This window comes from Emydura macquarii, unplaced genomic scaffold (assembly GCF_026122565.2).
Source record: "Emydura macquarii macquarii isolate MOO-44397 ecotype Brisbane River unplaced genomic scaffold, CSIRO-AGI_Emac_v2 contig_2897, whole genome shotgun sequence".
Classification (NCBI taxonomy): Eukaryota; Metazoa; Chordata; order Testudines; family Chelidae; genus Emydura; species Emydura macquarii.
In genome coordinates this window covers 35541778-35557664 of record NW_027133034.1, presented here as the reverse complement: position 1 = coordinate 35557664, position 15887 = coordinate 35541778, and the positions used below count along the sequence as shown (strand labels likewise).

The 15887-nt window shown below is 38.4% G+C and overlaps 1 protein-coding gene across 1 annotated transcript in view; it reads left to right on the top strand.

The window, feature by feature from the left end:
- The window catches only part of LOC137167048 (uncharacterized), a 170153-nt gene that overhangs the window by 30406 nt on the left and 123860 nt on the right, over positions 1–15887 (top strand). The window contains exon 2 of the mRNA XM_067569006.1: positions 13453–13599. Within this exon, the coding sequence (XP_067425107.1) occupies positions 13453–13599 (147 nt within the window). The remainder of the gene's footprint in view (positions 1–13452; positions 13600–15887) is intronic.

Below are 15887 nucleotides of genomic sequence, written 5' to 3'. Positions count from 1 at the left end.
AGCGCTGTGTTCCTCGCTCAGATCCCGATCCTAGACATTTGTAGAGCTGCGACATGGTGGTCTATTCAGACCTTTGCAGCACACTATGCTATTACACAGCATGCCAGAGAAGATGATGCATTTTGTAAAGCGGTACTGCAATCTACAGGTCATTGACCTCTGTTCCCTCCTTCTATGGATTGGGTTAGGAGGTCACCTACTTGGAATTGACATGAGCAAGCACTCAAAGAAGAAAAAATGGTTACTTACCCTTTATAACTGCTGTTCTTCGAGATGTGTTGCTGATGTCCATTCCATGGATGTGTGCTCATGTTCAGCTGATTATCCACCAAGACCCCTAAATCTTTTTCAGAGTCACTGCTGCCCAGGATAGAATCCTCCATCTTAAAGTCTGGCCTATGTTCTTTGTTCCCAGATGTATACATTTACATTTAGCCATATTACAATGCATTTAGTTTGCTTCTGCCTAGCTTAACAGGCAGTTTAGATTGCTTTGAATCAGTGACCTCCCCACTTCATTATTTACCACTCTTCCAATTTTTGTGTCATTTGCAAAATTTATCAATGAAGATTTTATGTGTTCTTCCAGGTCATTGATAAAAATGTTATGTAGCATAGGGCCAAGAAATATTAGGGGCTTTGCCTATAATCACAATCTAGCCCTAGAGGTCCAGCAAGGTATCTATCTTAAAAAAAAAAAAAAAAAAAAAAAAAAAGGAGCCTGTAGGTATAACTGCAAATCTTAAATTTTTCCAAGGTTTTTTAGGAATTCTTGATTTTAAAAGCTTAAACCCTTGACGTATAAAAGCAGGGAGAAAATTTTGAGAGAAAATAGTAGTGATGAAAGCAATTCGTTATCCACCCTAACAGAAATCAGATTTGCTTTTTAATGCAGCTTCTATCGTCTTTCAGAGGAATCTAAAAGAGAAGTATTGCCCACTAGAGGAATAGATTATTTTCTGGAGCAGACAGCTACAACTAAATCTATCTTAGGCATTGTTCCCCATATTTCTCTTCTTTCTTTGGTAATTTTGTGCTTTTCATAGTAATGGGAACTTCAGGATTCTCTTAAATGTTGTCTTTCTTTTCAAAAAGTGGAATAAGGAATAATTTATTTCTCAAGTATTTCAGATAGTTTTAAAAAACTTGCACTGAAATTTCTGAGGACTCTTCAGAATCACCAGAAGGTTTTTTTTTTGTTTTTTTTTCGGGGGGAGGGTTAGGTAAATTCTTAATTCTGCATTAAATTTATACAAGTTTGGAGCAACCAGAACACAAGCTCTCCTCAAATATGCCAAGGAAAGTTATCCAACACAGTAATGTTTGTGCTGCGGGATTGTTCACACAGAATTAGGGACCCAGATTCTACAGGAAGAATACCTGTCCATAACTGTTCTGTTTGTAATCAACAGTCCTCAGTAGGGATAGGTGGAAGCATTACTAAAGAAGTGATAAAGCTATATAATACTTTCCCAAGATATAATATAAAATACAATTCTTGTAGAGCTGTCTTACTATCTGACTTCCAGTTTTAAGAGACAACTTCACTTACTCTGGCTAGTTTTGGAGACAGCAGCTATGAGGCTAAAATAGGGAAAGTTAAAACTTTCCTTTCTCTAAAACCAGTTAAAAATTACTTAGACAACTTAGATGTCTTCAAGTCACCAGGGCCTCATGAAATACATCCTAAAATATTCAAGAAGCTGACTGAGGAGATATCTGAGTCATTAGCGATTATCTTTGAAAAGTGATGGAAGTTAGAGATTCTAGAGGACTGGAAAAGAGGCAAATATAGTGCCAATCTATAAAAAGGGAAATAAGGATGACCTGGGGAATTACAGACCAGTCAACTTAACTTCAGTATTCGGAAAGATAATGGAGCAAATAGTTAAGCAATCACTTTGCAAACATTTAAGCTGATAAGTAACAGTCGGCATGGATTTGTTAAGAACAAATCATGTCAAACCAATCTAATAGCTTTCTTTGACAGGGTAACAAGCCTTGTGGATGGTGGTGGGGAAGTGGTAGATGTGGTATATCTTGATGTTTGTAGGGCTTTTGTTACTGTCTCACATGACCTTGTAAACAAACTAGGGAAATACAACCTAGATGGCGCTACTATAAGGTGGGTGTGTAACTGGTTGGAAAACTGTTCCCAGAGTCAAGCTGGAAGGGCATATTGAGTGGGGTCCCAAAGAGATCAGTTCTGGGTCTGGGTCTGGTTCTGTTCAATATCTTCTTCAATAATTAAGATAATGGCATAGAGCAGTGTTTCTCAATTGGTGTTCCGCAGAACCCTGGGGTTCTGTGGGAACTCTGTTAGGGTTCCGCGAGCAGCTGTTCTCCGCGCCGCTGAAAAAGGGAAGATGTCCCGGATTTTTCAGCAGAGGGTATCGAGTGTAAGTGTAATTTAAGTGTAATTTAATTGAGAAACGCTGACCTTTGCTTATTTCGACTTTTTTTTTGGCCCCATATGTAAAAATACTGTTAAGAGTTTGGGGGGTTCTGCAATTATTTATCGAGTTCAAAAGGGTTCCATGGCCAAATTTAATTGAGAAACACTGGCATAGAGAGTACACTTATAAAGTTTGCAAATGAAACCAAGCTGGGAGGGGTTGCAAGTGCTTTGGAGGATATGATTAACATTCAAAATGCACTGGACAAACTGGAGAAATGGTCTGAAGTAAATAAGGATGAAATTTAATAAGGACAAATGCTCCACTTAGGAAGGAACAACCAGTTGCACACACACAAAATGGGGAATGACTGACTAAGATGGAGTAATGCAGAAAGGGACCTGGGGATCTTAGTGGATCATAAGCTAAATATGAGTCAATGGTGTAACACTGTTGCAAGGGGAAAAAAAAAAAAAGCAAACATAATTCTGGGATATATTAACAGGAACATTGTAAGCAAGACAGGAAGAGTAATTCTTCCACTCTACTCCACACTGATTAGGCTTCATCTGGAGCATTGTGTCCAGTTCTGGGTGCCATATTTCAGGAAAGATGTGGACAAATTGAAGAAAGTCCAGAGAAGAGCAACAAAATTGATTAACAGTCTAGAAAACATGAACTATGAGGGAAGAGTGAAAAAAATGGGTTTGGTTAGTCTGGAGAAGAGAAGACTGAGAGGGGACATAACAATTTTCAAATCCATAAAAGGTTGTTACAAGGAGGAGGAAGAAAAATTGTTGTTGTTAACCTCTGAGGATAGGACAAGAAGCAATGGGCTTAAATGCAGCAAAGGCGGTTTAGGTCGGACATTAGGAAAAGCTTCCTAACTGGCAGGGTAGTTAAGCACTAGAATAAATTGCCTAGGGAGGTTGTCAAATCTCTGTCATTAGAGATTTTTAAGAGCAGGTTAGACAAACACCTTTCAGGGATGGTCTAGATGATACTTAGCCTTGGTCTACACTTACCTGGAGATTTGGCGGCAGTCAACGGGTGTTATGCAAGTTATGCAGTGTAGCTTGCCTAATTCCCGTTGGCTGCTGTGCTTCCCTTCTGCGCGCCGTCTTCACTGCACCGCACTGACGGGAAACACAGCGCTATGCTACTTGAGTGGGTGGTTTTACTCAGTTGACTTCCTGATCGATTGAGTGGGTCTACACTGACCGCTCAATTGATCCAGAAAGATCGATCTGGCGGCAGCGACTTTGCCGCCATCAGTATAGACATATTCTTTAGTCCTGTCATAAGTGCAGGGGGCTGGACTAAATGATCTCTTGAGGTCCCTTCCAGTCCTACAATTCTATGGTTCTGTGATCATTGAGCAGATCTGTTTCCAGTGGTGTCCCACAGGGATCAGTTCTTGCCCTTGCACTGTTCAATATCTTTATCAATGACATAGAAGAAAATATAAAATCATTGCTGGTAAAGTCTGGCTGTGACTAAAATAACAAATAATTGGTTGTATTTCCTATTTAAAACTATAATTGTATTTTTATAAATTTAATGTTACTAATAAGAGGAAAACAATATATACAAAACATATTGAGTGTCTAATTTCTAAAGGATCTGCCATTTTCTCAAACTTTATTTTTTTTAAATTTTTTTTTTTTAAGATTTGGGAAAGGATGACATTTTAAATTGCCTTATTATTAGTGTGGGTGTCATTAGTTTTAGCTATTGTCATTCAGTTTTTTAATAGCTGTCTTTTTTAGAACTTAAAAATAGGTGCACATATGTAACCTAGCTTGTGAACAAGTATTTGATAAGCAGACAGCTCTGAGTACAATTCTAATTTCATAGTTGATTAGCCAGAGGAGTCGAAAGGTTTAATAAATTCTAGTTATTTTTGATGTTCTTCCTCTTGTGTTATGTGTTTTTCCCAGAGAGAGTGGAAAAGTTGCCTGTATTCAGACTTCATGTTCACACAAGTTTGACATTGCTTTAGAATGTGCATGGAAGATCCTTTTTCATTCATTCTCTACATTGGCTTTGCATTTCTTATAAAATTGTAGTGTATGATGTCCCTCAACAAACTTTATTTTTGGTTAGGAGTTTTGTTACTGTATATACTTAAATCTGCTTCACATAATTCAGCATATTTAATTTTTTTAAAAATGTATAACTATCTTGTTAGTTAATTTTTGCTTTCTAAGATGTTTTATAGCTTTCAAAACTGTAATATGTAGTAACCAGAAGTACTGTAACTTTTCTTTTCTTTCATAAAGAAGTTTTGAAGTGATTACTTTGCCTATTTGATTCTATTTAATTCAATGGTAAGTAATTATTATTAATAAAGGATGTGCCACATAGGATTGTCATGCATTTAGAAACGAACATACATAAAAAGCAAGAGTAATATGCAAGTTTTCCTCTTTTATTTGAGAGTATTTTTAGTGGTATTTCATTTGGACTGTTTGTTGCTAATGAACTTTTTATTATCATTCTGTTATGATTCACTTATGATGCGCAGTGAAGTCTCCACGTATTGTCTTATAAAAATTGGTATCTAGGCAAAGTTTTCAGACAATATCCCTATTTCACAAAATCCCTCATTTTAAATAATTCTACCAAATCATGTGTCCTATCAAATTTTGTTCCTTAATTCCTTAAGTAACAGAAGAGAAAACAAAAGCCAAATGACACTTACATATACTAGACATTTTACTCTTCATTGCCAAGTGTACAGTTCACTGTTCGGTCACCTGTGTTTGTCAGTTTAGCGCACTGAAAGCAGTTCTCAGCACCCTCTTTGTTCTCTAAAGCTTACTTTGAGGCTTCAAATATTGCCTGGCTCATTATTCTCTGAGGAAGGTTAAGGCCTTTACTGTCAGACCGGAACTACTCACTAATTAGAGCGCTTGCTTTGGCACTGAATGTGTCATGCCTGCAAGCCTTCCTACTGGGATCAATGGCATTCATGTTCATTTTTATAAATGTACAATAGACACAAATCTCAGTAGAGAACTGCGTACTTAGCTTTCACTAAGAAACAAATTCAAGCCTTTACAAAATGCAGACACTAACATAATGGGTGCCAAACGGAGCTATTGGAATAGACATTGATCAGTCCACTCACTGCATGAAATGATGGTTCGTTAAGCACTAGACTGCGTTCTGCAGAAGGTAGAGGCCTTAGTGTGTTTCTTCTTTGTATCTTTAAAGTGCCTGTAAACAAATTTAGGGCCCTTAGTCTTATGTGCTGGAAATGTTTATACACTTGAACAAAATTCAGTGTTCTTTCCTTTCTTAAGCACTTGGGAGAACATAATTTTATAGCAAATTAACTGATTTACATAAAGTAAATGCCCTTATGTTACTGGAGTGAGTTACAAGTGGTGTTCATGATAAATATCAGATTGTTGTCATTAATAGGTAATTGTTAGTGAAAAGGTAAATGTTTTATTTCCAATTTTAATTTGTCTCCTTCATTGTAGACAATGGGTGGGATGGTGGGTCACTTTTTTTTTTTTTTTTTTTTTTTTTTCCAATGAGCTGAATTGAAGTATAGACTGTCAGTGCTGCTTCTTATATTAGTTCTCAAGGGGTGAGCCAGGTGTAATTGGCATCTTTCCTTCCCAGTAAAAAAGTGTTACATGAATTTATGAATACCTTTTCCTATTTTTGTCCTGATGTTCCATATTTAGTCACCAGCCTAGCAGAGTTCTGAATTTAAGTTCCCAGGCTCATCTTTTGAAGATGTCGTGCAGGTTTCCTTTGAGTATGAGGACTGAGGGATCTGATTATTGAGTGATATTCAGGTAATGTCAGACAACATGACAGCAATGTTCTACATCAACAAGCAAGGGGGGTACAAGATCTACCCTTCTTGACCCACATACAGGTGGTCTATCATCAGATTACCCTATCAGCAGTACACTTCCCAGGTATACACAATACTCTAGTCGACTTCCTCAGCAGACATTTTTCAATAGAAAATGAGTGGGAGATTCATGATTCAGTAGTGATGGACATTTTGGGCAGTGGGGAATCACCATCTTTGGACCTCTTTGAATCACTAGACAATAGGAAGCGTAAAATGTATTGCTCCAGGGGAGCACATAGTCAGTCAGAATTCCAAGGGAGATGCCTTTCTAATCCCGTGGGTGGGGAGTTTGAAGTATGCTTATCCTCCCTGTTGTCAGTTGTTGACTGCATGTGTGTTCTCTCTGTGTGTTGCACCAGCTCTGCGCAGATAGCTGACACCGCAGACCTTGATTGAACTGCCCAAGCATGGTACTAGCACCCAGCAGACTCTGTGGGGCCACTAACACACGTATGCCCATGACAGTGGAGTTGGCTGTGTGAGCGGTGGGACCTTCTGCTCCCCCCTTGGCTGGACAAAGACACCCCCTCAATTATCCCTCTTTTATACAGACTCTCTCTTTCTACTACACCTGTGCCCCCTCCCCCATCTTGATTTTACCTCAAGTTCACAGGAAAATCCAGCAGAACAAAGCAGTGATCATCTTCATTGTTCCCAAATGGCCAAGATAGCTTTGATCCTCCATTCTTCTCCAACTGTCAGTCTGTCTACCTATCAGCATCCAATCTTTCCCAGACTTTCTGATGCAAGACAAAAGCAGGATCAGGTGTCCCAATCCAGAGTTACTCTACTTCACAACTTGCTGTTTGGATGGGTGTCAAACCTAGAATTAAAATATTCAGTAGATGTTCAAGATAACCTTAACAGCAGCAGGAAGGAATTCACCAGAAGCAAAGTGGCAGAGGTACTCTATCTGGGCTCAACGTCAGTAGGTGTTGCCAGATGAGTTTGACATCCCTGCTATCTTAGATATGTCCTAGCCTTGAAAACCTCTCTGCTGGTACAATTTGGCAGCAGTTAGTGCCTTCCACCTTTCAATTGACAATTATTCCATCTTCACTCATCTAATGACTATGATTTTTGGAAGGTCTCATCAGAACCTTCCCTCCAGTGACTAAACCTGCTCTGACACGGGATCTCAACTGGGTCCTTTCATTGTTAACTAACCCACCATCTGAACCTTTAAATATGTGTTTGCTGATCTGTTTATCGATGAAGGTTGTCTTCTCGGTAGTCAGCCAGAAGGACAGGTGAACTGGGAGCCCTTATGGCCAATCCACTTTATCTCATATTGATAAGATTTGTTTGAGACTACACCCTAAATTCATCCTCACAGTAATGTGGACTGTCACCTAAAGCAAATAATACACTTACTTCTATTTTTCCAAAGCCTCATACCACTGATGGTGATAAAAGACTTCATTCCCTGAATATTTGCTGGATAATAGCATTCTACCTTCAGAGAATGAAACTGTTTAGGAAGTCACTGAAGCTATTTAATTCTCTGGCTGACTAGATGAAAGGGCAAACGATTTATTCTTAGACACTGCCAAAGTGCATTTCAGGCTGTGTCTTGCTATGCTATCAGTTATCTGATGCACCTATGCCACAAAGGGCCCACTCCACCAGAGCAAAAAGCCTCGGTAGCCTTGCTTCAGGAGGTCGACATATATAAAACAGCCAGAGGGAACTCTGTTCATACCTTTATAAGACACGGTGCCCTGGTTTAAGCCTTTATAGACAATGCATCATTGGGATCAGCAGTCCTGTAGCCATCGATACGACAGAGATCCTCGAAACCCCTCCTGCTGGGTAGTCAACCACAGTGGAATATACATAGGTATGTCTACACTGCAGCTGGGAGTGAGCCTAATAGCCCTAGTTAGACAGACCTGTGCTAGCAGGGCTTCAGTTGGTACGCTGCAAATAGCAATCTGCAAATAGCAGAGTGGAGGCTCAGGCTAGCCACCAAAGCTCGGACCCACCTGACCCCCTGTATCTAAACTTGAGTGAATAGCTTGAGCTTCTGCTGGTGCTGCAGCATCCACATTACTATTGTTAGTAAGCTAGCTTGTTATCTGCTCGTGCAAATCTGTCTAACCCAGGCTGATAGGCTTTCACTCTCGCATACCCAAAGAGACGAGCACTTGAAGAAGAAAGAAAGAAAGAAATGTTACAGTGACTGGAGTTCTTCGAGATGTGTGGTTTCTATCTGTATTCCACTATTCAACCTCCTTTCCCTCTGCTTTGGATTGTAACATCCAATTTGCAATAGAGAAGGAACTGGAGAAGTGGTTAAGCCACCCCTCCCCTTATCACCTTTGTTCAGGTACAAGGTGAAGAAAAGTGCAGGCATGGACCAACAGGCACTGCTAGCAAGAATCGTCCAGTCTCAGGTGCATGGAATATATGCGTGCCCACTGTGGAATACAGATAGGGACCACACATTTCAGTGAACTCCAGTCACTGTACAGGTAAGTAACGTTTCTTTAGACAGTTTTTATCTGTTCTATGTGTGCCATGTGAATTTTATATTCTAGTTTTTAAATCAAAATGTCATGCAGTACCAAGTAGGGGCATGCACAAGAGGAGAAAAGCAGGGGTACGGGGCCCCCCAATCAGTGGGGGCACAGAACTCCTTCATGGCTGGGCGAGGAGAGCAAGCCATCCTGCCCTGGGCTGGGCCGCAGGAGACTACAGCTCCACTGGCTCCAGTGAGGGTGGGGGAGATCCAGTTCCTCCAGGCGTGGGGGAGAGCAAGCTCCATGGGGTCAGAGGAGGAGAGCCATTTTTTCTCTAAAAATAGAAATGCTTTCAGTATGAAATTCCAGCTAGGGCTGCTTTTTACACACTTTGAAATATCTGTGCAGGTTTGATTTGATTTCTCTTAATACATTTTTATTTGGAAGGGTTTGAAATTTGGCTCTAGCTGAAATTTTTCCTTGGCAATTTGACCATTCATTGTTGATATACAATTTATATAAAAATATGAAATTTTAAGGTTAAACTACCCAACAGTAGTTTTTCTCCCTCACCCTCAGGTCTTACTGTTACAATAGCTATCATATACAGCAGACTTTAATCCTTCTCCCTTGGGTTGCCTGTCTTCCAGCTACCCTGGGTGCCAAGCTATTCCTTCTCAGCATGCCACATTACTTCCCCAAAAATTCATAGCTAATTGTATTCGGAGAGGGTTGTTTGTTAAAGGGATATAAAGAGAAGGAAAGATTTAATGTTGCAATATGATGTCTGTAGTGTTTGGTAGTTGAAATTGAATGGTGTCTGCCAGTGGGTGGCTTAACTTTTCCTTTTCTTTCTTTTGTGAATTTGAGTCAAGTATGTTTGTATGTGCGCATGCACAGTAGCGGAAGTGATGGGGCGATGGGTCATTTGTGGTGCCACCTTCAGTTATACCTCTTGGCTTGAAAAAATGCCACCTAAAGGCCACCAGGGGCTCAGTCACTGTGTGTGTGTGGGGGGGCAACCCTAGCAATGTCATAATTTGTTATTGTAGATTAATATATTATAGGATTATGCAAAAATATCAGTGGCATAGTTGTGAATTTCAAAATAGTTGTTGTGGAGGAAAATAGTGTTATGGCTAAAGCACAGGACTGGGAGTCTGTAGATAAGGGTTCTGTTTCTGGTGCTGCCACCGACTTTGTGTGTCCTAGGGCAAGTCACTTAGATCTCGTTCTATGAAGTATTCTTTTTAAAGATTGAGTGCCCTCAGTTCAAATTAATGTCAGTGTTGCACAGAACTTTGCAGTATTGACTTCTAAATTTATATTTCAATTTTCTAATCTGAACAATGTGATAATATCTACTGATTTCACAAGATGGTAGTGAGGCTAAATTTTAATAAATGCTTGTGAAGTGTTTTGAGGTTCTTGGATGCTTTAGAAGTTCAAAGTATTATTTATTGTATTTCAAATCCAGAGGATATTTCTCACTAGATTTTACTTTTTTTAGCATGAGCTAGAAAATAGTCTCAAATTAATAGATATTGTCTCTTTTGAAGGATTGTACTGCAGTACAATAACAAGTAGTTGCTTCTGCCCTTCAGTGACTGAATGTTTATAAAGACTAAGGTTTCACATTAATATCAACTAATTATTCAATAGAACTTAATATAATTCCTTCATTAGGACAGGTTCTAATATTTTTTGAGGTACATGGAGACACGATTCTCTTATAAGACTAAAAATTGCAATACTATTAAAATTAATAATTTACAACTGTAAACAACCAGCGCCTATTTTACATTAAATCTGCACTGATGGGAAACCAATTTTCCATTTTGTCTCAATTAAAAAGGCTTCTATTTGGACATACGTCTTCTAAACTTTCCATCACTGTCTTTCTATGAAAATGTACTTTTGTTTCTGCAGAAACATCATATTAATATAAAATAACAGGCTGTAAATTTGAAAGTGATTTTTTTAAAAAAAAAAACAGCATTCTTTACAATAACCTAATGTAATTTGACTTAATTCTTTCTTTTAGACTAAAACTCATTGATGTAAATTTTGGTAGTTCTACCTTGGACAGTTCATTTCAGATTCTTTGCGGCAGGGATCATCTCACTGTTATATGTTTGTACAGTGATTAGCATAGTGGGGCCCTGGCTTCTATGAACTACTGCAATATAAATAATAAGAGTATTGAAAGGATTTCAAACAACCTATGGTAAGCAAGATTATTTTATTCTAAACTATGTATGTTATGAACATTTAGGCCTCAATCCTGCCAGTACTTAAGAATGTGTGCAATTTTAAGTGTGTGAGTAGTCTCATTGAAATTGATCATGTGTTTTTTGCAAGTTTGGGGCATTGATAAGTAAATTCCCCACTCAATAATCCTTATTCAATGCTAGAGACTGGGGACTTCAAATAGTACTGCAACAAGTGGCTAACCATCCTTTGAGTTTGTAGTGTTTAACATCAGATCCCAAAAGACATATTAAAACTTGAATGCTATCCAAGTATACATTTTAGTAGACCAAACTTCTAAAGGGTTTTCCTATTTTGTGCATACCACCTGCACAATTTAGGTAGATAGTTGCTAACTCCCCCGTAAGTAAATGAGTGATATTTCCATGCACAAAAGGGAGACCTCTCCCCTGCCCCCCCCCCCCTTTTTTTTTGTTTAAATGGTCTCTTATGTGTCTGAGGCAATACAATTCTATCAGATTGGTAGGAGGTCTTTTTGATGTTAAAGACCTATATCTCCTGAATTATGCCCATGGTACCAATAGAATTGAGTGTCTTACATTATAAGATTTACAAGTTAACTGTATGGTTCTTGGTTTAGTACTTGACTTGCCTAAGAAGCAATCTTTGTTCATATTTATAAAATAGTAAGAGTTTTAGAAGTGAATTTACTGCAGTTTTTATATCGCTGATATCTAACGAATAAAATAAAATACTACATAAAAATGGTTGTGCCTAGTATTTTGATTTATGGTATGTATGGCCCACTTGAAGTACATTTAATTCAAATCTGGCCCACCATAGCGAATGAGTTTGACACCCCTGTCTTAAGGCCTACAGTATTAGAATTAGCAGGGCAAGAACCACCATTAGAAATGTCCTTCGGTCTGGACGCTCTAGGAACACACAAGGAACAAAAGCAGTGACCACAACAGCATTCACATGTTATCGGTCTTCCCTTTATTAAAAACCTTACTATACAGATAAACAATGCCACAGTTATAGATACATAAACAAAGGTGGAGCAACACTATAAGATGTTTTCATACTCACGTCTGCAAGGGTACCATAAAGATGGGTGGCTCTCTCAATAGGTCATTTGTGGAGGGTCTCCTGATGGATTCTTCCTCCCTATTCATGCTGGAGTACTGCTTTTATGCTGTGTTACATACACGCCTGTAGCCCTTATGCATATACGTGATGGTCCCAGCCCCTTTTCCCTTATTTGGACTACCATACCCCATAAAATTTGGGGTCACATGCTTTTCATAAGCTATCCTCTTTGTTCCCCTTATATTAATTAGCATTTATGTCATAAAGTCCCCATGGTAACCTGCTGTTGCAGAATTTTACAGTCGGGCGTCATGTGGTATTGGGTGCATTATGGCATATTTTCCCAAACATCTCCAATTAGCACATATTTTACGCTATCTCTGCTGATACAGGGTTACTCTTGGGTCACCTTTTCGTGTCAATCCTACTTTGTGCCTAAGGCCTAATATGGCTAAGATAAAATTTTACAGGCCTCAATCTTCAGACCTTGTATTACAGCCTTACTTTGCTTATATACCTAATATACACTCATCACTCCTAAATACTCATAGACTCTAAAGTCAAAAGGGACCAATATGATCATCTTGTCAGACCTCCTGCACAATGCAGGCCATAGAACCTCTCCTACCCATTCCTGTAATAAACCTCTAATCTATGACTGAGCTATTAAAGTCCTCAAATCATTGTTTAAAGACTTTAAGGTACAGAAAATCCACCAGCAAGTGCCCCATGCTACAGAGGAAGGCAACCTTATACCCCTATAATACTGTCCTACAACTTACAACTTAAATCTATTCATCACACATTAATTGCATATGAATTAACCACAACAATAGATAACACAATTACATGAATTTATAAGGTGATTAACTACAGAGATAAATTTAGCTCAGTATATGCTGATGACTATAACGTGGATTTAAGCAGAATAGAATGTGGCATGTTCTTTTTCAAGTGTTCTGTAAAGAAAATCAGTTAAATATGATTGATGGGGCTTCAATATCCACTGGTATTATATATGGGTATTTTCCAGACTTCTTTTGTAACTGTAAACATAAAACTGAAAGTCTCCTAGAAAATGTAAACTAATGCTATCAGTTTTGATGTGAAAGATTTTTATTTCTTGATGTCTGCCTTTTGGATTAAGCACACTCTCCCTCATATTTTTAATATGTTCTGCTTAGCTAATTAAAGTTAAGATTTGGAGTAGGATACATCCATATCAAGTTATTGGCACTATTAGCTATATGTTGGTTGGTTGGTTGGTTTAGCCACATTAAATAGCCATCGTTTTTTAGTTTTGTCAGCTTAGCTGCTCCGAACAAAGATTTGTCAAAAGTTGGCAGGTTTTTCTTCTATCAGTGTTTAAAATTCTTGTTTTTACAGTTGTGGCTGTGTTTTTGTTTTAAAGGTTGGAAGGCACTTACCCAAACCCTCTGCAGGCAGCCACCTCTCCATGAGTCCAGAATATCAAGATAATTCATTGCTAAAAAGGGATGAACGAAACCACGAACTTCATACTTCTTTGAATAGGAACTTCTCAGGATATAACCAAAAGGTAGAAATGAGTGGCTGCAATTTCCTAGTTTTAAGTTTTAAAAACATGTGCTCTCATTTATAAGACAACTATAGTGGTGATCTTTCTGAAATGATCTCTTTGGCATACTGTCTACTCACAGAGGAATTTAATTTTTAAAAATGTCCGGTATTAATGCTGTTTCAAATAGTTTACTTTCAATCCACATCAGATATGAAGGTCATTAATTAATCTGTTTATCTCTGTGATGAAGTATCACACACTATTTATTATTAGTGTATGGAAACTTGGACTTAAATATTATACTTTTTAGAAGTAATTTCTTCAATCTCTGGTCTCAGTTTTGCCCCTCCGGTTCACAGAAATCTGTTTTTTTTGGATGACGAGATTGGAACCATCCCTGGCCTGAGCATATGATTGGAAGAGCTGCAGTTTTTCTCCAGCTGACCATCTGACAAAAGAGAGACAGAGACATTTTAAAAATAGGTTCTTTACCATTGCCAAAATGAGAAGGCTTAGCAAGAGGAGAGGAGGCAGGAGAGGACTAAACCTGGAGACTCACAAAAGGGAATGACACCAAACTAAAAAAAAGACTGCATTCAGGAATATGTTTTCCATAGATCTGTAACACACCTGTGCTTGTTAAGAGTAAAGTGAGTGTATGTGAGTGAAAGTGAATGTGAGAGAGAGAGAGAGAGAGAGAAATTCCTTTGCAAAGCCTTTGTTCCTTACTTTACCAGCCACATGTCCCCAAAGAGTTAAATTATTAACCAGAGTACCCAGGAGGGTGGAATTCTGCGGGTGTGTGCATAAGCAAGTGGGAAATCTTGAGAGGTTCAGCAGTGGTTTCAGGGTTTAGGATGACCACCCACAGGAAGGAGTTAGCAAGGTCTGTAACAATGATCTGACTCCCTGCATAACACAGGCCATAGAACCTTGCTTAGTAATTTCCTTCTCAAACCCATAACTTCTGTTTAAGCTGTAGGATATATTTTAGAAAGATGTCGAGTCTCAATTTAAAGACTTACTGTGATGAAGAATCCCTCATATCCCTAAGTAAGTGATTCCAATGGTTAGTTACCCTCTCTGTTAAAAAATTGTGCCTTATTTCTAATCTGAATTTGTCTAGCTTCAGCTCTCAACCATTGGATCTTGTGCTGCCTTTGTCTGTTAAATTAAAGAGTCCTCTACTATCAGATATTCCTTCTCCATAGATACATGCAGACTATGATCAAGTCACCTCTTAACCTTTTCTTTGATACACTAAAGAGCTTGAACTTCTTAAGTATCTCACTATCAGGCATATTTTCCAGACAACAGATCATTCTTGTAGCACTTTTCTGATCCCTTTTCAGTTTTTCAAAATCACTTTTGCAGTGTGGACACCAGAAGTGGACACAGTATTCCAGTAATGGTCTTGCTAAGGCCATAGATAGAGGTAATACAACATCCCTGTTCCTGCTTGATATTCACCTGCTTATACATTCAAGGATTACTTTATCCTTCATAGCTACTGCTTCCTACTGGGAACTCATGATCAAGTGATTTTCCTCCATGACCTTTAATTCTGTCTCATTGTCACTGCATTCCAGGATACATCTTGTGTGGCCCACATTCTTTCCTCTTAGATGTGTACCTTCCATTTGGTTGTGTTAAAATGAATGTTTTGTTTAAATGAGCCCACCTTCCTAACTGATGCAGGTCGTTTTGTATAGCTGACCTTTACCCACCATTATTTACCACTCCACCAATTTTTCTTAGGGTATGAATGTTTGCTCTGTTTTGTAAAAACGATGTAAACTAATGATATACATGTTTTTAAAACTAGAATAGTAATAAACAAGCTTTCTCAGTTAACAACTGTCACCTTTGCAAGTCTCTCCTCTTGGAAGGCCATCAAAGCCTAGGTCTAGCAATCTTCAAGGCATAATGCAATATGCATTTATCACAGAATCATAGAAATGTAGGACTGGAAGGGACCTCAATAGGTCATCTAGTCCAATTGTTTCTCTTGTTTTTATTTTTGTTTTAATCTCTACAGTAGAAGTGTCTGGTTGCCATGGCAACAGGTTCTGTAACAATGAGCACAGTTTCCAGTTTGATTTTATGTACTAGTGTTAATATGATCATTTTAAGCATAAAAGCCACGATATTTCAGATTTTATTTCATATGTCCTACCTTGCACCTAAGTTTTCAAAAATGTTCGTCTCACTCAGTCAAGTTTTAAAAGAAGTGTACAAACTATCTGCAAAATCCCATGCTTGAACATGCAAACTAGATAACTTGGTTGACTAGATATGCACTTAAC